Source organism: Sciurus carolinensis, chromosome 1 (genome assembly GCF_902686445.1).
Source record: "Sciurus carolinensis chromosome 1, mSciCar1.2, whole genome shotgun sequence".
Classification (NCBI taxonomy): domain Eukaryota; kingdom Metazoa; phylum Chordata; class Mammalia; order Rodentia; family Sciuridae; genus Sciurus; species Sciurus carolinensis.
In genome coordinates this window covers 188841287-188868091 of record NC_062213.1, presented here as the reverse complement: position 1 = coordinate 188868091, position 26805 = coordinate 188841287, and the positions used below count along the sequence as shown (strand labels likewise).

The 26805-nt window shown below is 38.8% G+C and overlaps 2 protein-coding genes across 9 annotated transcripts in view; one reads left to right on the top strand and one right to left on the bottom strand.

Moving 5' to 3' along the window:
- The window catches only part of Phactr4 (phosphatase and actin regulator 4), an 89847-nt gene extending 69260 nt beyond the window's left edge, over positions 1–20587 (top strand). For all 8 annotated transcript variants that reach the window (XM_047547686.1, XM_047547663.1, XM_047547645.1 and 5 more), the window contains 6 exons: positions 2207–2360; positions 12883–12938; positions 14726–14787; positions 16590–16727; positions 18259–18335; positions 19294–20587. In XM_047547686.1, coding sequence (XP_047403642.1) covers positions 2207–2360; positions 12883–12938; positions 14726–14787; positions 16590–16727; positions 18259–18335; positions 19294–19309 — 503 coding nt within the window. In that variant the 3' untranslated portion in view covers positions 19310–20587. The remainder of the gene's footprint in view (positions 1–2206; positions 2361–12882; positions 12939–14725; positions 14788–16589; positions 16728–18258; positions 18336–19293) is intronic.
- LOC124965521 (translation initiation factor IF-2-like) overlaps positions 6535–26805 on the bottom strand; it is a 31449-nt gene continuing 11178 nt past the window's right edge. The window contains exon 3 of the mRNA XM_047526563.1: positions 6535–6695. The gene's annotated coding sequence lies outside the window, so the exon portion shown is untranslated. The remainder of the gene's footprint in view (positions 6696–26805) is intronic.

Sequence of the window (26805 nt, the reverse complement as noted above, 5' to 3'; positions counted from 1 at the left end):
AGGCTGAGACTGGAGGATCACAAGTTCAAGGTCAGACTCAGCAATTTAGGGAAAGCCTATCACAAAAAAATGTTTAAAAAGATCTGGGGCCACTAGTGTAGTGTGGTGCACACCTATAACCCCAGCAGCTTGAGAGACTGAGGCAGGAGGATCATGAGTTCAATTGCCTTAGCAATTTAGCGAGGCCCTAAGCAACTTAGCAAGACCCTGTCTCTAAATAAAATATGAAAAATAGCTGGGGATGTGACTCAGTGGTTGAGCACCCCTGATTTCAAACCCTGGTAACAACAACAACAACAACAAAAATGGTCTGGGGCTGGGTGCAGTGGCACACACCTGTAATCCCAGCGGCTCAGGAGAATCACAGGTTCAAAGCCAGCCTCAGCAACTTAGTAAGACTCTAAGCAACTTAGCAAGATCCTGTCACAAAATTAAAAGGGGTAGGGATGTAGCTCAGTGGTTAAGCACCCCTAGGTTCAACCCCCAGTAGAAAGAAATTTAAAAAGTCTAGGGATGTAACTTTAGTGATTAGAGCATTGGCCTATCATGTGTAAGACACTGGATTTAATCCCAAGTACCACCAAAGAAAGAAAAGCCCTGGCAGCCAGGCACAGTAGCACATGCCTATAAACCCAATGACCCAGGGGACTGAATCAGGAGGATTGAGCCTCAGCAATTTAGTGATGCCCTATGACAAAAAATAGGGGCTAGAGTTGTGGCTCAGTGGTAGAGCACTCGCCTAGCACATGTGAGGCCCTGGATTCAATCCTCAGCACCACAGTAAGTAAGTAAGTAAGTAAGTAAATGTATTGTGTGTACCTACAACTAAAAAATATATATTAAAAAAATTAAAATGAACAAAAAACTAGGGATGAAGCTTAATGGTAAAGCACCCCGGGTTAAAGCCTCAGCACTAAAAAACAAAAGCAAAAGAATGCCCTGAGAGGGAGCCAAGAAGATTGAGCCATTTGAGCTTTAGTTTGATTTGTTTTTTTATTTTAAAACTATAACTATTCACCCAGGGGCTAGGGGATAGTGATAGGGGGCAAGCATGCTCCAGGCCCTGGGTTCAATCAGCCCCCCCTCCCCCCCCCCAAAAAAAAGAACCTATTCAACATGATAATGCTAAAAAATATCAAGTAGACAAAACCTGGCACCTGAGGTTAAGTTGAAAGTTTATAAGAGATGTTTTCCTTCAGAAAACTGAACTTACTATCATTAGGCAAAGAAAAATAAAATGTGTTTTTGCCTACAAAATCTTTGTGAAATATGGAATCCTGATTCCTAAAATTAGCAAAGCATCTTTAAAAACAGATTAGGCCTCATGTGCACAAGGCCCTGAGTTCAATCCCCAGCTCCCCCCCCAAAAAAAAAAAAAAAAACAGATTAGGCGCATTGGCATGTAACTGTGTGCCCTGCTATCTGTAAGACTGAGGAGGGAGAGTCCTCAGAGTTTGAGCCCAAGAGTTTGGGGTCAGCCTGAGCAATATAGCAAAGCCCCATTTCAAAAAAAGAAAAATCTGGGCATGGTGACACATGCTTATAATTCCAGCTATGTGGAGACTGAGGCAGGAGGAGCCCATGTTCAAAGCCAACTGGGGCAACCTAGTGAAACCCTGTCTCAAAATGAAATGAAAAGTTCTGGGGATATGGCTCAGTGGTGGAGTCCTTGGCTAGCATGCACAAGGTCCTAGGTTCAATCCCTAGGACTGGGGTGGAAAACAATTGTCATAGGTTAGTGTGAAAGTTTTTCAGGTTCTAATTCAGATGACTGTCCCATGCTTAGATTCCCTCTCCTCCAGCAATTCTTACTAAGGAAAAAAATGTAGAGGGCTAGTAAAAGAGAGAAGGTATCTTTTGCCATCTAGGTCCATCTGGTTGAAAAGATTTTTAGATGTCTTCAACTTTCCCCCTCCTCTATGTTTTGACTGGATCTTTTGAGGCCAAGTAAGCTGGAAGTTACATTGATTCAAACTCCTCCCCAGCTCCCCATGACATTAAGCCTTTTTTGTTGTTGTTGTAGTTTGTTTGTAGTTGGAGATGGACAGCATGCCTTTATTTTTATTTGTTTATTTTTATGTAGTGTTAAGGATCGAACCCAGTGCCTCATATGTTAGGCAAACGCTCTGCCACTGAACCACTGGCACAGCCTCACATTAAGCTTTGTTTCAAGATTCTACACTTTTTTTTTCCTCCTCATGTATAGGTGCTCTGGCAAACAAAGTGAAGAGGAAAGACACTCTGGCAATGAAATTGAACCACAGACCCAGTGAACCAGAGTTGAATTTGAATTCTTGGCCTCATAAAACCAAGGAGGAATGGAATGAAATACGGCACCAGATTGGAAACACACTGATCCGGTAGGCTTTTGCCTAAATTAATTAGTTGGATTCAGTTTGATTATGCCAGTATGTGTGTTAGATGCTTATTACTTTGTGGTAGGGAATTCTTTCTTTTTTTAAGTATAATCTTTTGGGTTTTGATTTTTGTACTGGGGATTAAACCTAGGGGCTCTTAACCACTGAACCACATCCTCAGCCCTTTTTATATTTTATTTAGAGGCAGGGTCTCACTGAGTTGCTTAGGGCCTTGCTAAGTTGCTGAGGCTAGCTTTGAACTCACAATCCTTCTCCCTTGGGCTCCTAAACCACTGGGATTATAGGTATGCGCCACTGCACCCAGACTTCAGTATAATTTTTAAAAATACATATTAGACACAGTTAGATAGTCTCTAAGAATTTAGAAATTAGGGAACCAGATAGCGCTGAGAGCTTTAAACTTATGAGATAAGACATGGTTTTGCCAAAGTTGTTAGATAAGTCTGGGTGGTTCCCAGAATAGCAAGACTGGCCATTTTTTATGTGGCTGCTGAACTATGAAATGCAAACCCAATTAATCACACACATATTTTTCATCATTTCTGTTTCACATGTTCCAGGTAACTGCCCCTTTTCAATATGTTAGTATATTTTTCAAGTCAGCTAGAATCATAACAGAGACTAAATGCAGACCAGCTTCCTGCGTATGTAAAGCCCAAAAGAGTTCAGACAAATAGATGGGTGTTTTCCTGGCATAGATGTTTCTCCAGTAGAGAAAGGATAAGAAGGTGGACTCTTAGACTGTTCTCCACAAAATAATTAACTAAGAATATCCATTAATAAAATTAAATTCTTTCCTACCTTAGACATCTGGCTGTACTGTGTATGCCCCATCTAGAGACAGGTTTGACCCTTTGTCTTCCAGTAGACACTTTTTGGATCCAGAAACCATTCTCCAAGATGTATTTATTTAAGCACAGTGGTCAGCCTGTATGAATTCTGTGGTCTGACTACTATTGAAATTAAGGGTGGTATGGTGACACACACCTGTAATCCCAGCAACTCAGGGGACTGAGGCAGGAGAATATAAAGTTTGAGGCCAGCCTCAGCAACTAAGCAAGGCTCTAAGCAAAAGAAATTAAAGGTGATCAGAAGGAAGGGGAATAGAAGTCTTTCTTGCTCTGACAGTGTCCGTAACTCACAAATCACCAATCTGAAAGTTTAATAGATGGACTTCTGGGTGTGGTACCAGAAATTCTTCATAAGGAAAGGATGGTAGACTTGGCACTTTACATTTAAGGTACAGCGATTTAATACTTGTATTTATGTATATACTTATTCATTTTATTTTGAGAAAAAAAAATTCAAATTACAAAAATGTTATTATATGCCCTTAATCTAGAAGTGTTAACATTTCCAAATTTGCCTTATTGATTATTATACTTACTCTTGCTTTATACACATAACATTCTTTTTTTCCCCTGAGCCATTTGAGAGTAAGTTGCAGACATTAGTTTTCTTTACTCCTAAGTACCTTGGCATGTTATTTCCTATGAAGAAGGACATTGTCTTACATAACCACATACTTACCAAATTCACAAAAATTAATATCAGTACATTTATAGTACATCATCTTATTCAGTTTCACTAATCATCCTAGTAATACCTTTAATAGCAGTTTTTTCACCCACTCTGGTATCTAGTCTACCATCTTGTGTTATATTTTTTTGTCATGTCATTTTGGTCTCCTTTAATCTGAAACAATTCCTAAGCAATTTAATTTATTTATTTGTTTGTTTTCTTTTATGACTTTTTTTTTTTTAACATAGGCCACTTGTTTTGTAGACTGCCCTACATTTGAATTTGTCTTATTATTTCCTTATGATGAAATTATGCTTATTCATTTTCTGCTATTCTCATTTTCTTATTATTGTCTTCCCTCTACCATTCCTGTAATTTCAGCAATTCAGGATGCTGAGGCCAGAATATCACAAGTTCAAGGCCAACTTCAATAACTTAGTGAGATCCTCAGCAGCTTAGTGAGACCCTTTCTCATTGAAATCTTTTTTTTTTTTTTTGCGGTGCTGGGGATCGAACCCAGGACCTTGTGCTTGCGAGGCAAGCACTCTACCAACTGAGCTATCTCCCCAGAGACCCTTTCTCAAAATAAAAAATAAAAAGGGTTGGGACTGTAGCTCAGTGGTAAAATGACCCTGGTTTCAGTCCCCACACCAAAAAATAAGCAAACAAATACAACTGGTGGTATAGCTCAGTAGTAGAGCATTTACCTAAGCATGCACAAGGCCCTGAGTTCCACCCCTAGCACCAGTAATGATGGTGATCATGGTGATATGATGACGATGTTGGTTTGTTTGCTTTCAGGCTCTAAACAAGCAGATCTCTGGGTGGGTTTGGACCATTGGGGCTATAAATAATTATAATACTTTATATTCTTTTTCAGTGATTTTTGTTTGTGTGCTTGTTTATTTTTCTCACAGGTTAGGCAAGCATTTGCCACTGTTACATTCCCTTCCCTTTTCTAATGTTTTTGCGTCTGTATTTTATATGGCACAACTATTACTATTTTTGTCATAAAGATTTTCCTTGGGGTTGGGGATGTAGCTCAATGGTAGAGCGCTTGCCTAGCATGTGTGAGGCACTGGGTTCGATTCTCAGCACCACATATAAATAAATGAATAAAATAAAGGTCTATAAACATCTAAAAATATATTAAAAAAAAAAAAAAGTTTTTGGGCTCCATGCCTAGAGAGAGGTGTTTCCTTTGTGTTGGGGCCAGGTCACATGGCTGGTTCTGGGACCACTTTGAGAACTACTGTTCCTAGTACTAATCATTTGGATTACAGTGCTGGAGTCTTTAATCTTCATTTCATCCTCCCCCCAACTTTTGTCAAAAAATTTAGTCAATATACATGGTCACAGATAGTTCTTCCTTCTAAATAGTAGCTCTTCCTGGTAAAGTTATCTCTACTACCCCTACCTACTAATGATCAGACTCATCTGTTCATATAAAAGACAGCAATATTATTGCTTTATTCACAGTTTTAGATTGGACTTGCCTTCATGGAATAGCATAAATTAAAGAGTTCAAAAACAGCAGGGCCTTGCTTGACCTAATAAGCCACAGAAAAGAGGTTACTGCTTTGGCCTCTGCCAGATACCATGTCTCCTCAACTCTGGTAGAATTGGCAAATAACTAGTTTCTTATTAGTTGCCTTCTCAATTTTTGTTAATAGCTAATCAGAAGTTCATAGACTAGGGCTGGAGTTGTAGCTCAGTGGTAGAGCCCTTGCCTAGCATGTGTGGGGCACTGGTTTGATCCTCAGCACCACATAAAAATAAAATAAAGGTATTGTGTCCATCTACAGCTAAAAATATATTAAAAAAAAAAAGAAGAAGAAGAAGAAGAAGAAGAAGAAGAAGAATGGAGACCTTTGGACTAGAGATGTAGCTATATGATAGAGCACTTGCCTAGCCTGCACAAGGCCCTGGATCTAATCCCTGCAAAACAAGACAGAGGTGTGTGTGTGTGTGTGTGTGTGTGTGTGTGTGTGTGTTAAATCCAGCCACAGAAGTGCCAGGCACAGTAGTGCACGCCTGTAATCCCAGTGGCTCAGGAGGCTAAGATGGGAGGATCATAAGTCAAAGACAGCCTCAGCAATTTAACCTGGTCCTAAGCAACTCAGTGAAACCCTGTCTCTAAATAAAATATAAAAAGGGGCTGGACATGTGGAACAGCAGTTAAGCATTCCTGAATTCAGCCCCTAGTTAAAAAAAAAAAAAGAGAAGTTTAGTGTGATGGCACATACTCATAATCCCAGTAACTCAGGAGGATTTCAAGTTCAAAGCTAGCCTCAACAACTTTGTGAGACTGTCTCAAAATAAAAAAGCCCAGGGATGTTGCTCAGTAGTAAAACTCTCCTGGGTTTAATCACTAGTACAAAAACAACAACAAAAACCAGCCAAGCCAGGAAAAGATTTCGAACATTATTTATTTGATGAAGGTCTTTTATCTACAATATGAGGATTTTCAAAACTGAATAAGAAGACAATAAGCCAGGCACAATGGCACATGCCTGTAATCCCAGCAACACGGGAGGCTGAGGTAGGAAGATCACAAGTTGAAAGCCAGCCTCAGCAACTTAGCAAAGCACTTAGCAACTCAGCAAGACCCTGTCTCTAAATAAAATACAGAAAAATAAGAAAGGGGACTGGGAATGTGGCTCAGGGGTTAAGCACCCCTGGGTTCAATCCCTGTTACCAAAACAAAAAAAAAACAATAAAAAAGGACTAGAGACATAGCTCCATGGTACTGCTCTTGACTTGGCATGCCTGAAATCCTGGGTTCAATCCCCAACTCTGCAAAAAAAAAAAAAAAGTGTAAGATTTTAACAGACACATCACCAAAGAAGATATACAGAAAGCAAATGAGCATATAAAAAGATGCTCAGCATCATTATTCATTAGGGAAATGCAAGTTAAAACCACATAATCTAAAGAAAACAAACAAATGGCAAACAGGTATATGACAAAATGTTCAATATCACTAATCATCAGAATTGCAAATCAAAACCACAAGAGAGATCACCTCACACCTGTTAGGATGGCTGTTATCGAAGAAACAAAACACAAGTGTTGGCAAGGATGTGGAGAAATTGGAACCCTTGTAAACTGTTGGTTGGCATGCAGAATCATGCATCCCATGTGGAGGTTCCTCAAAAAATTAAAAATAGCCTAGTATATGCAAGACCCTGGATTCAATTCCCACCATCCAAAAAAGGTTAAAAATAGAACTACAATATTATCTAGCAATCCATCTTCTGAGTATTTATTTGAAAGAATTGTAATCAGGATCTTGGAGAGAGATCAGCATTGCCATCCATGTTTGTTCTTAATAGCTGAGATATGGAAACAACATAAATGTTCACTTATGGGTGAACGGATTAAGAAAATATGAATGTTATGGGTGAACAGATTAAGAAAATATGAATGGGTGAATGGTAGCTCAGTGATAGCTGGGGTGGTAGCTCAGTGGTAGAATGCTTGCCTGCTAGGACATGTGAGGCACTGGGTTGGATCCTCAGCACCACATAAAAATAAATAAAGGCATTCTGTCCATCTAAAACTAAATGTGTGTGTGTGTGTGTGTGTGTGTGTGTGTGTGTAAAATTTAAAAAAATAAAATATGGTGTATACAGTGGAACATTATTCAGCCTTAGAAAGAAGAATATATTGTATAAATGGGGATAAACCCTGAGAACATTATGCTAAGTACAATAAGCCAGTCACAGGGCTACATGTGTGGCTCAGTGTAGAAGAGGATTTGCCGAGCACACGTGAGGCCCTGCACTTGATCTCCAACACTGCAAAGCAAAAAGACTAAAAAAAAAAAAAAACAGTCACAGAGAAATACTCCATGACCCTACTTATTTGAGGAATTTAAAATAGTCATAGAAGCAGAGAGCAGAATGGTGTTGCCAGGTGCTGGGTGGAGGTATGTGTAAAATAGCTGGTCACTAACCAAAATAGAGTTTTATTTATGCATGATGAATAATCTCTATAAAGGACTGCTGAGCAACATTGTGTTTATAGTTTGCAATACTATATTTGCATACTTAAAAATCTCTTAAGAGGTCCTGTCTGTTAAGAGATAGTACGTGCCTGTAGTCCCATTGACTCTAGAAATAGGCCAGTTTGAGCAAATTAGTGAGATCCTGTCTCAAAATAGAAAAAAACATAAAATAAAAAAAGGGCTGGGGATATAGCTCAGTGGTAGAGCACCCAATACAACCAAAACAACAACAAAAAAACCACTGTTGAGGTTGGATCACTATTAAGCATTCTTCCCAGAATACAGTATTTTCTTCTTATCCTCAGGGGATGCCTGAAACGTTGGTCAATACCAAACTCTATATGTTCTGTATGTACTGTTTTTTCATATATATACACATGATAATGTTTAATTAATAATAATTAATAATAGAACAGTTGTATCAATCTGCTTTAATAAAATTATACTTGGTTATTTAAAAGAAGCATTTTACTTCTTATCTTTAGCATATCTAAATTGCCAGCATAACTTCTCTTGTATTTTGTAACCATTATTAAATAAAATAAAGGTTACTTCATTTAACACAAGTGTCACGACACCATTGATAGTCAGTCTCATAACCCAAATAGCTAAGAAGTGACTAATGGATGAATAATAATAACCTGGACAAAAGGCAGGATTCATGTTCCAGTTGGGAAAGAGTGGTACAGTTCAAGATTTCAGAAGAGTATGCAATTAAAAACTTATTGTTTATTTCTAAATATAACTCTATATTTAATTATTTGAGGACCATGGTTGACCACGGGTAACAAACCAAGAAAAACAAAAGCATGGATAAGGGAATACTGCTGTAAAATAATGATTTAAATTAAAAAACATAAAAATGAGATACCAATACATTCCAGTAGGATGGCTAAAATTAAACAATTTAAAGACTGGCAATACCAAGAATTACTGAGAATAAGGAGCAACTAAATTTTCACCTACTGGTGGTAGGAATGTAAAGTGGTAGAAGTACTTCAGAAAAATAGTTTGGCAGTTTCTTTAAAAATTAAACATAAAAGCTGGGCATGGTGGCACATACCTGTAACCCCAGCAGCTCAGGAGGCTGAGGCAGGAAGATCGTGAGTTTGAAGCAACTTAGCAAGATTGTTGCTAAATCAAATATAAAAAAAGGGCTGGGTATGTGTAGGTACAGTGGTTAAGCACTCTGGGTTCAATCCCTGGTAACCACCACCCCCCAAATTTTTTTAAATAAACCTACACCTATATATAATTCAACCATTTCGTTGGCTGTTATTTGTAATAACAAAACTAAAAACAGTATAAATATTCAGTAGGTTCATGGAGGAACAATTTGTGATATATTCATGCCATGGAATACCACTTAGCATTAAAGAACTATTTATAATGTCAACTTGTGGTTCTCAATAATTATATTGAATGAAAGAAGTTAGACTAAAAAGAACACATCCTGTATGAGTTTATTTTATGTAAAATTTAGAAAATCCCCAGTTATAGAAAACAGTATTTTCCTTGGGTTAGCAAAAGTGAGATTAAAAAAAAAACACATGAGGAAGAGTGACAGGGTTTATAGTTGGTAGAATTGTGTCCTCCAAAAAGTACGTTCCAATCCTAACCCCCAGTACCTCTTAATATGACCTGATTTGGAAGCAGGGCTTCACAGAAATAATCAAGTTAAGATGAATCATTTTGGATTATCCTAGCCTCTAGTCCAATGACTGGTGCCCTTAGAAGGAGGGAATTTGGACAGAAAGATAGACACAGGGACATCAGAAATTGGAATGGAGTATCTCTGCAAGTCAAGGTACATCCATGATTGCTGGTAACTGTCAGAAGAAACTCACAGCCTTGGAACTGGTGAGAGCATACATAAGGAACCAGTGTTATCAGCACCTTGATTTTGGACTTCTAGCCTCTAGACCTGTGACAGAATAAGTTTCTGGGGTTTTTGTTGTTGTTGGATTTTTTTGTTTTTGTTTTTGTTTTTGCAGTGCTGGGGATAGAATTCTGGGCCTTGTGCATGCTAGTACAAAATCTTCCCTCAGCTCAAATTTCTGTTGTTTAAACCCACCCAGTTTTTATTAATTTCTTAGAATAGTCTTAGGAACAAATACAGGAGTGATATTCATTCTCATGATTGTGGTGATGGTTTCAAAAGTATGTGTGTGTAAATATTAAACTGTGCTGTTAAATGTGTACAGTTGTACATACTTGTAAGTATTGTGTGTCAATTATATCTTAATAAAACTAGTTTTATTTTTGTGGTACTGGACGTTGAACAAGGGGCACTCTACCTTGTTCAGTTGAACAAGGGGTAACATCACTCATTATTTTTTTGTTTTGGGGGGGTTTTTTGGGGGGAGGGAGTAGGGATACCAGGTATTGAACTCAGGGGACTCCACGATTGAGCCACATCCCCCATCCTATTTAATGTATTTTATTTAGAGACAGGGTCTCACTGAGTTGCTTAGCACCTCGCTTTTGTTGAAGCTGGCTTTGAATTCTTGATCCTCCTGCCTCAGCTTCCTGAGTCAATGGGATTATAGGCATGTGCCACTGCACCCAGCCATGCTACTATTTTTTTAAATAACATTTAAAATGGAAGGGCCTACTCAGGAAAGGAAAAAATCTTTGAAATACTTAAACCTGTAATCCCAGCACTTGGGGAGGCTGAGGCAGGAGGATTGCAAGTTCAAAGCCAGGCTCAGCAATTTAATGCAATTTAATGAGGCCCTAAGCAACTTAGCAAGTCCCTAAGCAACTTACCAAAGTCCTTTCTAAAAATAAAAAGGGCTGGGGATTTGGCTCAGTGGCTAAGAATCCCTGGGTTCAATCCCTAGAACCAAAAGAAAAAAAAAAAAGCCAGGCATGGTGATGCATGCCTGTAATCCCAGCTACTCAGGAGGCTGAGGCAAGAGGATCACAAGTTCCAGACCAGCTTCGGCAACTAAATGAGGCCCCACGAAACTTAGTAAGACCCTGACTCAAAATTTGGGGGGAAGGGGAAAGGGGCTGGGGATATGGCTCAGTGGTTAAGTCCCCTGGGTTTAATTCCCAGTATCAAAAAAAGAAAAGAAAAAAATAAAAAATACAAATGAGTAAATTGTGTAGAGAAAGGGTCTAGGAGTTCTCCAATACAGGCAACAAAAGAGTTGAATGATTAACAGGTGGAGCCAGGCCTAGTGGCACATGCCTGTAATTCTGGTGGCTCAGGAGGCTGAGGCAGGAAGATTTCAAGTTCAAAGCCAGCCTCAGCAATTTAGTGAGGCTCTAAGAAACTTAGTGAGACCTTGTCTCAAAAAATAAAAAGGACTGGGGATGCAATTCAGTGGTTAAGCACCACTGGGTTTAATCCCTGGTACAAAAAAAAAAAAAAAGAGTAAGTAGCTGAAATACTATCTCATAGAGATTAAAGGTAAAAAATGAATAACTTTCTGAATTGAGAAATGACAACATCAGTAACATTAGTAACATCATAAGAACTATGAAAAACCTCATCAAATTTCACAGAGAAGACAAATTAAAATCATAGAATTAACAGGGGTTGGGGGTAGATACAGAAGACCCTGGGTTCAGTCCCCAACACAGCCCCCCAAAATCATATAATGATAGAATATTACCATCTTAAATTTCTGTATCTCCTAAACCACTGCTTAAAAATCCAAACAACAGCTGATTGATTACAGTGGTGCATGCCTGTAGTGGAGGCTAAAGCAGGAGGCTTACTTGAACCCAGGACAACATAATAAGATCCCATCTCAATAAAACAACATCAAATACACATACACACATGCACATATGTATTACATAATAAAGATTACATACACATACATATTTAAAATTTCATTCCTTATCCTGATTTACTGGATCAGAATTTCTACTGATGGGCCTTAGAATCTGTTGGAGAGGTTTTTTTGTTATTATTTGTGTTGGGATTTGAACTCAGGACTTTGTACATACTAAGCACCATGCTGTACTACTGAGCTGGCCTCAGAAATCTCAGGGGCTGGGGTCATAGCTCAGCTACCAACTTGCACCTGTGAGGCACTGGGTTCGATCCTCAGCACCACATAGAAATAAATAAATAAAGGTATTGTGTCCATCTACAAATGAAAAAAAAAAAAAAAGAGAGAGAGAGAGTCTCCAATACTTCTGGAGGAGCAAATCTGGGAATTGCCAAACAGTGAAGGTCTAGTATAAACCTTCACTTACAAATGAGGACCCTCAGAGTTTAACAGAGCTTTTTTTGTGGTGATAGGCTTTATTGATGTAAGAGCTAGAACTAGAATCCTGGCTTCTTATTGGCGTAAACAATTCCTTTTTATAATGTGATATCTGGGGGCTGGGAATGTGGCTTAGTGATAGAGCGCTTGCCTAGCATGAGTGAGGCTTTGTGTTCAATCCCAAGCACTACCAAAAAATCTATGATGTGATATCTGTAATATTAATACTTTCAAGTTTTTTGGGTTTTTTCCTCTTCCATACGGGGATCGAACCAAGTGCTCTCCACTGAGCTACATCTCTAACTTGGTACTAGTACTTTCTTTTTTTATTTTTTATTTATTTTTGTAGTTTAGTTTAGTTTAGTTTAGTTCCAGGGATTGAACACAGAGATGCTTAACCACTGAGCCACATCCCTACCCCTTTTTATATTTTATTTAGTGTCAGAATCTTGCTGAATTGCTTAGGGCCTCTCCAAGTTGCTGAGGCTGGCTTTGAACTCATGATGCTCCTGCTTCAGCCTCCCAAGCCATTGGGATTACAGGCATGCGCCACTGTGCCCAGCTGTATTAGTACTTTCAATGTGGAAATTGTTTCATAAATAAATAAGAAAATGGAATATATCCATTTGAAAATTTATTGATTTTTTTCTTAAACTTTTTTAGGGGCTAATATAAACTATGGCCAAAAATCCTTGTAAAGAAACGGTTTAAGCTAGATAATAAGCACCCCCATTTATCTCCCTTTTAGGAGACTGAGTCAAAGACCAACACCAGAAGAACTAGAACAACGAAATATACTGCAACGTAAGTCCAGCTATGGAAATAAAATTATTATGTAGATATTCTTTATATGTCTGTGATTTTAATGTACATAAAAGAGAAAACAAGTATTTGCTAAAAGAGCCTGGGAAGAATATTTTCCCCCTGAGGAAACAGAGCTACCCCAAGCTTTCTTTGGAAGATGCCATCATGGCATTGTTTAGTATACTATGATACTCTAAAAATTTTTGTTTTAATGTTCTTACATTTTTGGATATTTGAGAGGATTTGACAGTATATAAGAGATGTAACCCAACTTTTCTCTGTCTTCATGGAACCACAATAGTAACTATGCATGTGAACGAGATATTCTTGTGCTAGTGAAATCAGAGGGTATGGAACCCAATGCAAATCCCTAATATTGCAATTTTCTTGCTACTTTCAGTCACTAAGACTTTCTTTACTTCCGTAGCCCCTAAATAAGACCGTGTATTTAATTTGTTACATATGTATGTAATTAGCCTCCTGAAATAGCATTCTAATCTACTACAGATGTGATTTGTCTTTCCAAAGTTTAGAAAAATCTCATTACTAAAGAGATTCAGACTTCCTTGGGCTGCTTGTTGGCATGCTGTGCTCAGTCTGACCATCTCCTATTCTCCCAACACTTTTAGTCACTTAGTGAATTTAAAGTGTGGGAGGCTTTATAAACATCTTACCTGAAACTTGGTGTGATCTCTTTTGTCCATTCTTAGCAGTTACTCTTGAACAAAAATCTGAAAACTTTTTTCTTAAAGGGTGCATAGTAAATATTCTGGCTTTGCAAACCATAGAATAATTACAAATATTTTAGGTAGATAGTTATAAAACTGTTTTAAAATGTAAAGACTAGGGCAGAGGAATTAACTCAATAGTAGAATGCTTGCCTAGCAAACTGGAGGCCCTGGGTTCAATTTCCAGCATGACAGAAAAAAAAAGTAAAGGCCATTCTTTATTTTTCTTTCTTTCTTTCTTTTTTTTTTTTTTTAACCTGTACCAGGGATTGAACCCAGGTATGACAACTACACCAACTAAGACCATTCTTATCTCATGCCCAGCAAAAATATAAGCAGCTGGCCTGATTGGTGCCATAGTTTGTTCATCCTTGATTTTTTCTTTTCTTTTTTCTTTTATTTTATTTTTGTTTTGAGACAGGGCCTCCTTAAGTTGTTGAGGCTGGCCTGCTTGAAATCTTCCTGTCTCAACTTCTCAAGTAGCTGGGATTAAAGTTGTGTGCCACTTCACCTGACTGACCCTTCCTCTTAAGTATATGAACATATCAAATGACAAGAAAATTGCCTTGGGCAGGTCACAGCGGTCCAGGCTTATAATCCCAGCAGTTTGGGAGGCTGGGCAGGAGGAATGCAAGTTCAAAGCTAGCCTCATCATTTAGTGAGGCCCTAAGCAACTTAATGAGACCCTGTCTCAAAATTTAAACAATAAAAAGGGGTTGGGTACCTGGATTCGATCCCTGGTACCAAAATAAAAGAAAGAAAATTGTCTTGGTTAGTTGGGTGCAGTGACACATACCAATAATCCCACTACCAGGGAGGCTGAAATAAAGAGGGTACCTTGTTGAGACCCTGTCTCAAAATAAAATAGAAAGTGCTAGGGATGTGGCATAATGGTAGAGCACTTGTCTAGCATGTGTGAGGCCCTTGGGTTGAGTTCTCAGTACCACAAGAAAGAAAGAGTGAGATAGATAGATTTGTGGTATAATTACTAAAATGTTTGATAACCAAATTATCATTTTGAAGTAATGTTCATTCTTTGTTTCTGACTGTCGACTATAGCTAAAAATGAAGCTGATCGTCAGGCAGAGAAGCGAGAGATTAAACGTCGGCTCACTAGAAAGGTACAGCTTCCTGTGTGGTTGTTTTTTTTTTTTTTTTTTTTTTTTTTTGCGCGGTGCTGGGGATCGAACTCAGGGCCTTGTGCTTGCAAGGCAAGCACTCTACCAGCTGAGCTATCTCCCCAGCCCTGTGTGGTTGATTTCAATCTGTCTAGTGACTTTGTCTTGGATTTGAATGATCTATTTGATTGGAAATAATCAATTTGCTTAAGGTGCCATAGAACTTAAATACATGTATGTAGAAAATAACACATAACCATTTTTCTTTGATTTTTTAATATTTAAAAAAGTCCTTTACAAGGAGGTGTTTGATAATTTTGACCTTTTCTGACCTGGGATTTTGATATACACTCTAAAATGTGGTAGTGTTTTTTTTTGTTTTGTTGTATGTGTAGGGGTTTTTTGTGGTGCTGGTAATCAAACCCAGGGCCTTGCACATGCTAGGAAAGTGCTCTAACGCTGAGGTACACCCCAGCCCCTTAAAACTGGTTGCTGTGTAGAGACAGTAACAGGAGGAGTGTGTAGTATTCAGTTTTACAAAGTGAGCTACTTTTCTGTTGTTGTTGTTGTTGTTTGTGGTACTGGAGATTGAACCTGGGGTACTCTACACGGAGCTGTATCTCCAGCCCTTTTTATATTTTATTTTGAGATAGGCCTTGCTAAGTTGCCCAGGCTGGCCTGGAACTTTGTTTTTGGTACCAGGGATTGAACTCAGAAGTGCATAATCACTGAGCAACATCCCAAGCCCCCCCTTTTTTTTTTTTTTTGCAGTGCTGGGGATTGAACCCAGGGCCTTGGGCTTGCAAGGCAAGCACTCTACCAACTGAGCTATATCCCCAGCCCCCCCCTTTTTTTTTTTTAAAGACCAGGGTATCACAAAGGTGCATAGGGCCTCAGACTTCCAAGTCACTGGGATTATAGGCATGTGCCACCATGCCTGGCAGATACTACTTAAAACTTGTTAGAATCCCCAGGAGGAGCAAGGGATCTAGATATTCTTTTCTGGAATTATCCTACTTCATCCCTTCCCCTGGAATGGAGGAATTATCTTTGGTAATTGGAGGCCAGCCTTCAGATTGAGCAGGTTACTTGCAACCTTAAATCATAATTTGTTAAGGAATCTTCTATTCTGGTCATTTTTGTTTCCCAATATTTTTAGCTGTAGATGGACACAATACCTTTGTTTTATTTTTATATGGTGCTGAGGATCAAACCCAGTGCCTCATGTGTATGAGGCAAGCGCTCCACCACTGAGCCCCAGCCCCAGCCCTGTTTTGGGCATTGTTGATGCTGAAATAAAATGCATAAGAGTCTTGCTACTCAAAATGTATCTCTGAACCAGCAGCATTACTATCACCTGGAATTTTCTAAGAGACGCTTAATCTTAGGTTCTACCCCAGACTCAGTTAATAATAAGAGTCTACATTTTAATTTATTTATTTATTTACTTACTTACTTACTTATTTATCATTCTTAAATATTTTTGGTGCTGGGAATTGAAGTCAAGGCCTCAAGGATGCTAAATAAACACATTCTTTACCACTGAACTATACTTTCAACTAGAATCTACGTTTTAACCAGATCCCTGGGTAATTTGTATGTATATTGATGTTTGAGAAGCATGGATTCTAACAGTGCAATGAAATTACCTAAAATGAAAAAATTCTGGAAATGGGACCCAGGAGTCAGTAATGGCAAAAGCTCCCCAGGTGATTCCAGTATTCAACAAAGTTCAAAGGCAATTTGAATGCATTAATGATTGCTAATTCCAAGCATAGAGAACTAAAAGACTCCATTTCTTTCAGCTCAGTCAAAGACCAACTGTGGCTGAACTACTTGCCAGGAAGATTCTGAGGTTTAATGAATATGTGGAAGTAACAGATGCTCAAGATTATGACCGGCGAGCTGACAAACCTTGGACCAAACTGACTCCTGCTGACAAGGTAACTGGAAAACACTTCTTATATTTTCTTTCTTTCTTTTTTCTTTTTTGGTACAAGATATTGAACTCAGGGACTCGACCACTGAGTCACATCCCCAGCCCTATTTTGTATCTTATTTAGAGACAGGGTCTCACTGAGTTGCTTAGTGTCTTGCTTTTGCTGAGGCAGGCTTTGAACTCTTGATCCTTCTGCCTCAACCTCCTGAGTCACTGGAATTACAGGCATGTGCCACCACAACCGGCAGCATATTTTCTTTCATGTGTGAGAGCATGCTCTCTGTCTTCTTTTCTTTATTTGAAGGATCAGATACTGAATAAAAGAAGGAACAATAAAGCTTCTAGTTTTGATATAATGTTAAATTTCAGATCAAGATATAAAATCCTAAGGTGTACTACCCAAATCTTCTTTTTTTTTTTTTTTTTCTGGGGTGCTGGGGATCAAACCCAGGGCCTTGTGCTTACAAGGCAAGCACTCTACCTACTGAGCTATCTCCCCAGCCCCCCCAAATCTTATACTAAGGACTCCACCACCAGCATTCAAAGAAAAGGATATCCCTGTTATATCACAAAATGAAAACACTAAACAGAAAAAAAAATTTTTTAGATTTTATTTATTTTGTGTGTGTGCTATTGGAGATTAAATCCAGGGCCTAATGTATTAAAACACATTTCTACCAGTGGTGATATTTGCTTGAAGGGATTTGGGATGGTATATTTTCATAATTACACATATTCATCCTAGTTTTATTTTTTGGAGGGGTACTAGGAATTTAACACAGGGGCAGGCATTTTGCCATTGAGCCACATGCCCAACCCCTCTTCCTTCTTTTCTTTTTTTTTTTAAATTTTGAGACAGGATCTCACAAAGTTGCTGAGGGCCACCACTTCTGGCCCCACCTTTTTTTTTTCTTTTCTTTTTTTACTGGGGGTTGGGTTACCAGGGATTAAACTTGGCCAGCCTTATTTTGTATTTTATTTAGAGACGGTCTCACTGAGTTGCTTGGCACCTGGCCATTGCTGAGGCTAGCTTTGAACTCAATCCTCCTGCCTCAGCTTTCTGAGCCACTGGAATTACAGGCATAAGCCACCGCATCCGGCCCAGCCCCACTTTAACACAAGGTTTTTCTTAGTTGCCCAGGTTGATCTGGACCTTGCAGTCTTCTGCCTCAGCCTTCTGAGTAACTGAGATTACAGGCTTGCACTGCTGCATCTGGCACACATAATAAATTCTACAGTGGGAAAGCATTTTTACATGCTGTGAAAAATACAAGGCCTATAATATCTCTTCAGTTTTTTCAGTATTTTATCTTGAAATTTTAGGTTTATTATGAGATATATGGTGTCAGAAAGTGATGTGTGTTAGGTTCTGAGCTTGGCTCTGTGTTAACCTGGCTTCTTTCTTCCCTCTGTGTTGCCTGCCAGCGACTTGATGACTCACAGAGTTAAGCACAATGGGGAGGAGATGGCAAATCATAGTGCTATATACTACAGCAGACAGAAGTTGCTAAAATCTTTTTATTTCTACCCTACAGGCTGCCATTAGAAAAGAATTAAATGAATTTAAAAGCTCAGAGATGGAAGTTCATGAAGAAAGCAAACATTTCACACGGTAAGAGCCAAAAGACCTAAAAACTATAAGCTAAGTAAAATCTACCCCAACCAATAAACATACCAGAGTTATTTAGATATGGAGAACTCTGGGATAAGGATGTAAATCAGGGCTAGAGTGCTTACCTAGTATACACAACGCCTGTTTTCCATCCCCAGCACCACAAAAAAAAAAAAAAAAAAAAAAAAATACAGAGAACTAATATTATCAGGAGGCTGAGGCAGGAGGATCACAAGTTCAAAGCCAGCCTCAGCAACTTAGCAAAGCCCTGAACAACTCAGCAACACCTTGTCTCTAAATAAAATACAAAAAAGAGCTAGGGATGTGGCTCAATTCCAGTACTGCAAACAAAAAAGAAGGGAGAGCAAGTAGGGGTCACATGTCACATGCAACTGAGGAGATAAAAGCTTTTTTTGGGGGGGTAGGGGTTACTGAGTATTCAACCCAGGGGTGCTTTACCACTGAGCTACATCCCAGCTCTATTTTTTATTTTGCAATAAGGTCTTGCTAATTGCTTAGAGCCTTGCTAAGTTGCTGAGGCTGGTCTTGAACTCGGGCATCCTCCCCAGTTGCATTACAAGCATGCACCACCGGGGCTGGGAAGATAGCTCAGTCGGTAGAGTGCTTGCCTTGCAAGCACAAGGCCCTGGGTTCGATTCCCAGCACCAAAAAAAAAAAAAAAAAAAAAAAAAAAAAGCATGCACCATCACACCCAACTAAATGGAAATTTTTTTTAAAATTAGGTTATTGGGCTGGGGTTGTAACTCAGTGGTGGAACTTGCCTCACACATGTGAGGCACTGGGTTCGATCCTCAGCACCACATAAAAATAAATAAAGTTATTGTGTCCATCTACAACTAAAAGTTAAAAAATTAGGATATAACATTTCATTACTACTGATATAAGAAAAGTGATCTACATTATTTGGTAACTTCTCTATTTTGATCATCTGTTTTAGCTACCATCGTCCATGATGTTGAAGTTTAAGAAAGGAACTAAACAACTTCTCCAAAAACCAGTACTGCTTTGCTGCTTGTTTCCAGAGTGACATTATGGAGGGAACTTTAGCACTTCCCACCACAGCCAGAATTGTATCCTCTGGGGATCTGGTTCTGGGGTGAACAACACTCTTATGAATGTAGCCTTCCACTGGAATGGATTCTCATGTGTTGCCCCTGGGGCAAAACTGAACACTTTGTCAGTACTTTTGAACTTTTTAATATAGCAGCATTCTTGAGGGGTTTTCCCTCACCAGCCACCAAAGTTCTGAGCCACTGGTAGGTTCTGAGTTTTACTCACTGTTCCACACCTTCGCCCCAAAATTACTGCCTGTGCTGAGACAGTTTGCACCATTAGCCTTACGTGCCCTGCCCTAACTGTGAGACCCACTTGTGTAGGCACTAAATTCCAGCCTTCATATCCAGTGGGTTGTGGAAAAAACCTGTAAGCCCCAGCCTTCTGGAAAAGGGGGTCCCCACTTGAGGATGCCTTCATACCACACTGGGATGTCAATTGAAAGCATTGCACTATACCTCTTGTAACACAGCAATAGTCCTCTTCAGGCTCTCGCACCTGAGGAGAAGCTCAGGATCTGACATGTTCCTCCTTTTTGGCACTTGTCATCCTGATTTTTATTTTTAAATGATTTTGAAAAGTAATGGGAACTTGATGTTTTTTCCTGTTGATTAAAGTCTGAGCTGCAACCAGAATGCAAGTTAGTCAAATGAGAAAGCATGTATATTTTTTGTATATAAAAACAAGAAAAGGCCTTAATAGTAATGCCAACTTGGCAGAAAGCTGATTGGTGGCTTAAATTTTATAGGCTGTTGTATTTTATCTTACCAAATAACACTGTAAATCACTTCAGCCAATAGATGTATTCTTAGTAAAGCAGAGTTGTAGACATGCTGGGTGAGCACTTGTTTGCTGTCAGCCAGGATCACATCAGGGTCCTAAGGGATGTGGGGTGCTGCATGGGAAAAGGTCTTTGGAGAAGCACGAAGGAGGGGCATGTTATGGCTCACTGCTCCTTTCTAAGTGCCGTTCACCCTCTCCTGCTGCACATTCCCTCTTCATTCCAACACTATTCTCCTGGCCTTCTCTGGCAGCTCTACTTCACTCACTATTCCTTTTCCATGCTGTAGCCAACATTGTTGGTGCCTAGGCATTGGGCTTAGTCCCACCCCATTTTGTAATTGTAATATATGTTAGTATAATTTCCTAAAATAAAAGGTTTGGTTACTTTCCTTGAATTTTTCATTGAAAACCTTACAGCCTATTTCCCTGTGTTTTTGTGGGGAGGGGAGGGGACTGGGGATTGAACCCAAAGGTACTTTACCCTTGAGCTACATCCCTAGCCTTTTTAATTTTTTTATTTCAAGACAGGGTCTCACTAAGTTGCGTATGCCCTTGCTAAGTTGCTGAGACTGGTCTTGAACTTGTGATCTCCTGTTGCTGGAATTACAGGTATTTGTGCCACTGGGCCTGGTTCTTTTTCATTTAAATGAATTAAGTGGACATTTCATTTAAATGGACTGGGCTAGTTAGGTCTCAGTACCCATGCTGAAATCATATACAAGTTTATTTTACTTGCAGTGCTGGCAGTCAAACCCAAAGTCTTGCATGGTAGGCAAGGACTCTACCACTGAGCTGTATCTCAACCCATTTCCTTTTTTTTTCCCCCGATTCAACTGGGGATTGAATCCAGGACCTCATGTGTGCTAAGCAAGGACTCTACCACTGAATCTCATCCCACTTAGTATCCCTGTCTTTATTCCTGTCCACACTATAAGTTAAAGAAAGAAACGATTTTTATTTAACTGATGAATGTGGACCTTTTACTTCACTTTAATGTTCAGGAAATTGTAGCTGTTTCGTGGGTTTCTTTCTGATCTCTTGTCATTTGTTCTGGGTTTTTTGTGTGTGTTTGTTTTGGTACTAGAGATTGAACCCAGGAGTGCTTTACCACTGAGCTACATGTCCAGCCCTTTTTCTTTTTTGAGTCAGGGTCTTGCTAAGTCGTTGAGGGCCTCACTAACTTGCTGAGGCTTGCCTTGAACTTGAATCCTCCTGTCTCAGCCTCCTGAGTTAACTGGGATTACAGGTGTGTACACCATGCCCAGTATCTATCACTTTTCTGTTTGTAATTTTTAAGTAGATTTTTCTTTTTTTCATGTTCACATCAGATATGCTGAAGAATCAGAATATCAGGTCAAATAAAAAAAGCCAAAGTGACCTTACAAGGTAGTATTTTCTCTCTGTGTAGGGATTGGGGGTGGGGGTTGGAATTCTCTGTTACTGTCAGAGGTTTTATAAAGGCTATGGAAACAATACTGATCCACATATCTTTGAAGCTCTTAACATTTGAAGTAACTGAGGAAAAAGATTCTATTAAGTCTGTTAGAGGTCTGGGTATATGGTGGTCACAGATAAACTATTAACTTGACTCTTAAGAATCCTATCTTGTTTTGGAAACTGCTTTGCATATACCCACATTCTCTGTCTTGAAATGACATTTTCAAATCCTTCTTTCATTGCCTTTCTTTCCCTTAATGTGCCAATGTTAAGACAGAATTTGATTTCCTAAGCTACTTTTCTGCCTTCTATGTGCAGGATTCTGGTTCATCTTTCATCTCATTTTGTGTTTTTTATAAACAAAAGATACTTTGGGGAATAAAATCTGTTCAATTGTTTATTTAGTTTTTATGTATATAAAAATGGATTTGTTGTTCCCTTTCTATGTAAATTGGAAGTTCACAATCATAATGTAAAAAAAGAAATAAAAGCTGTTGTGTTGTACTTCAATATACTGCCCTGATGTACAGAATCTCCTTGTAAAATAAATAATTGCATTGTATATCAGTCTTATCATCAATATTAATTATTAAAATGTTAGAAGTTTAAAATGCCAAACATTCTGGAGTGTGTTATTTATTTCTTATGCTCTATTTCAAAAGATGAAAGCCTGCTTTAAAATTATACCCAAGAGGCTGGGAGTGTAGCTCAGAGGTAGAGCACTTGCCTAGCATGTGCTCAGCCTGGGTTCAATCCCCAGCACCACAAAAATAATAACTAAACAAAACAAAAAATTTTAACCACTGAGCCACATTTCCAGCCCTTTTTTATTTAGAGACCAGGTCTTGCTAAGTTGCTCAGGGCCTCACTAAATTCCTGAGGCTGGCTTTGAACTTACTATCCTCCTGCCTCAGCCTTGCAAATTACTGGCATTACAGGCATGTGCCACTGAACCTGACAAACCCAAAATATTGCTAATGACCCTACGTGAGAAGTAGGTGATGAGGAAGAAATAACAGTAAGGATATTAAATGTAGCCAGAGGTGAGAGTCAGTCATGTTTGTGTCTGCACAAATAAAACAGGTTGCATAGAAAAGAGCCAACTGTGATAGCATTGCACTAGGTGCCTTGTCCTATGTAGTAGCCCTAGCCTGTTAGGTAAGTGATATATTCATTTTACCAGTGAAGAAACTAAGATGGCCAGGTACTATGCTATGGTGCATGCCTGCAATCCCAGCGACTTGAGGCTGAGGGCTAGTTTGAGGCTAGGGACTGGGGATATAGCTCAGTTGGTAGAGTGCTTGCCTTGCATACACAAGGCCCTGGGTTCAATCCCCAGCACCACCAAAAAAAAAAAAAAAAAAAAAAAAAAGTTCAAGGCTAGCCTTAGCAACTTAGGGAGACCCTGAGTAAAAATAAAAAGGGCTGGGGATGTGACTCAATGGTTACATGCCCCTGGGTTCAATTCCTAGTACCAAAAGAAAAACTAAGATGAAGTTGCTTCCTGAGGTCAAAGCAATTATGTAATCATTCTTTGCATATGTTTGAGGACAAGCACTTGTATTCCAATTGCCCCTACAAAGATTTACTGAATGTAGACCACATGTAATTGAGTCCCCAGCTGACATCACAAAGGGACAGTTGGTTCTTCCTGTACTCTTGGCATACAGCCCAGTTTTAACCCAGGTGAACTCACTTTGTACTTCTTACTTCAAGTTTGGCCTTGTTTATTAGCATATTATCCTTTATCAAGGGGTAAACTGAGTCAGGTTTTCCTTTTACTCGCCCTCAAAAGAGGCCTCAAGTTGCTACTGCTTGTTTGGGGTTACCCCCCAAAAGACTATTTAAAAAGAGTACAATGTCCAGCATTTGCAGAAAAAGAGAATGAATTATGGGTCTTTGTGGATTTAGATAATTACTCCAGAATAAGGGGTTGGGGAAAACCAGAAAGGGCAGGTCTAGTGGATACCAGATGGAGAGGGAATCTTGTAAAAGATTATACAACAAAGAAAAACATAGCTGAACACCATGGCATATCCCCATATCCCAGAAACTCAAGAAACAGGCAGGAGAACGGCAAGTTCAAGGCCAACCTCAGTAGCTTTGCAGACTCTGTCTCAAAAAAGGACTGGGGATGTAGCTCAGTGGTAAAGCACCCCGGTTTCAAATTCCCAGTACCAAAAGTAAAAGAAAATTATATCCCTAAAGGCAAAACAGCCCATTCAATTCCAGCTCTGGGAGCATGAAGGGAAAAGCAGGAGCCACTAACAACCTGAACCTTTTGCGCCATCTATTGCCTTGTGTGAGTGTTGTTCATTTCTTCACCCCAGAATGTTGCCTCCATAAGCAATGATCTGACAGGAACCAACACAATTTCCCTGTAACTGCTTCTAAGGACACACCTCTTTATTTAATGTTTATCTTCTTCCTATCCTCTCCAACCCGCCCCCCTCCAAAAAAAAAACAAAACCAATTACCCCTTGAACTTCTAGACCTCATAAATGAATTCAGCAAAATACCTGGATATAAAATCAACACACATAAATCTAAAGCATTTTTATACATAAGCGATGAAACATCTGAAAGGGAAATGAGGAAAACAACTCCATTCACGATAGTCTCAAAAAAAAAATAAAATAAAATACTTGGGAATTAATCTAACCAAAGAGGTGAAAGATCTCTACAATGAAAACTACAAAACACTGAAGAAAGAAATTGAAGAAGACCTTAGAAGATGGAAAGATCTCCCATGTTCTTGATAGGCAGAACTAGTATTATCAAAATGGCCATATTTCCAAAGGCAGTATAAGATTTAATGCAATTCCAATTAAAATCCCTATGACATTTGTCATAGAAACAGAAAAAGCAATCATGAAATTCATCTGGAAGAACAAAAGACCCAGAATAGTCAAAGCAATCCTGGGCAGGAAGAGTGATGCAGAAGGTATCACTATACCAGAGCTTAAACTCTACTATAGAACAATAGTAACAAAAACGGCATGGTACTGGCACTGAAATAGACAGGTAGACCAATGGTACAGGATAGAAGACAGAGACATACCCACATAAGTACAATAACCTCATACTAGACAAAGTTGCCAAAAACTTAAAATGGAGAAAAGATAGCTTCTTCAACAAATGGTGCTGGGAAAACTGGAAATCCATATGTAGTAAAATGAAATTAAACCCCTATCTCTCACCCTGTACAGAACTAAACTCAAAATGGATCAAGAATCTAGGAATTAGACCTGAGACCCTTCACCAAATAGAAGAAAAAGTAGGCCTGAATCTCCATCACGTTGGCTTAGGACCAGACTTCCTTAACAAGACACCCATAGCACAAGAAACAAAAGCAAGAATCAATAAATGGTATAGATTCAAACTAAAAAGCTTTTTCTCAGCACAGGAAACAATAATGTGAAAAGAGAGCCTACAGAGTGGGATAAAATCTTTTCCACACACACCAGACAGAGCACTCATCTCCAAAATTTATAAAGAACTTAAAAAACTTTATACCCACAATACAAAGAACCCAATCAATAAATCAGCTAAGGAAATGGGCAGACACTTCACAGAAGAAGATATACAGATGATCAATAAATATATGAAAAAGTGTTCATCATCCCTAGTAATCAGAGATATGCAAATTAAAACCACCCTAAGATTTCATCCAACTCCAATTAGAATGGCTATTATCAAGAACACAAGCAATAATAAGTGTTGGCGTGGATGTGGGGAGAAAGGCACACTCATACATTGCTGGTGGAGTTGCAAATTGGTGCAGCCACTCTAGAAAGCAGTATGGAGATTCCTCAGAAAACTTGGAATGGACCCACCATTTGACCCAGCTATCCCACTCCTCGGTTTATACACAAAGGACTTAAAATCAGCATACTACAGTGATGCAGCCACATCAATGTTCATAGCAGCTCAATTCACAATAGCTCGATTGTGGAACCAACCTAGAGGCCCTTCAATTGACGAATGGATAAAGAAATTGTGGTATATATACAAAATGGAATATTACTCAGCCATAAATAAGAATAAAATTATGGCATTTGCTGGTAAATGGATGGAGTTGGAAAATATCATGCTAAGTGAAATAGGTCAAGCCCAAAAAACCAAAGGCCGAATGTTTTCTCTGATAAGTGCATGACAATATATAACGATGGGGGGTAGCGGGGAAAGAGAAGACTGAAGGAACTTTGGATGGTGTAGAGGAAAATGGGGTTGGAGGGGGTGGGGATGGAAAAACAGTAGAATGAAACAGTATTATTCTCTATATATGTATGATTACATGAATGGTGTGAATCTACATTGTGTAAAACCATAGAAATGAAAAGCTGTACCCCATTTGTGTACAATGAATCAAAATGTGTCTGTAAAAATAAAAAATATTTGAATTTAAAAAAATTGTCCACCTGCTTTTTTTAGGATTTTTATTTTTTTAGTTGTTGATGAGCCTTTATTTATTTATATGCAGTGCTGAGAATCAAACCCAGTGCCTCACACATACTAGGCAAGTGCTCTACCACTGAGCTATAACCCCGACCTCCAGCTCTTTTTATTTTAAGACAAGGTCTCATTAAGTTGCTGAGGGTCTCACTAAACTACTGAAACCGCCCTTGAACTTGCAATCCTCCTACCTCGGTCTAGCTAGTTGCTGGGATCACAGGCATGCACCACCATTCTGGACCCTGTCCCACATCTTAAAATTTGGTAATCATACTGTTTAAAAATAGTTGTGATAGCATATAATAAATGTATAGCACTCAGCACAAAATCTAGTGTGTAGGAGAAACACCATCAGAGTTTTTACTCAATATAGCCTGGCTGTGATGGCTGTCAACATAGCTAACATTTACTCCCCTAACTCCGTACACAAAATTCTATCACATTTTCAGAATTTCAATTATTTCTTGTTTTTGTTTTTTGCAGTGCTGTGTATCAAACCCAGGACCTTAAGCATAAAAAGCACTCTACCACTGATGTACACACCCCAGCCCTGTAAATATGTATCTTCAGGATTCTTTACTTGCCTACATTTTCATATTAATACAGTTTGTGTTTTTGTGTGGTAAATACACACAAAAAATTATCATTTTAACCAAATGTTTTTGGTTTTGTCTTTTTTGGTTGTTTTTGTTTCAGTAACAGAAATCAAATCCAGGCTCTT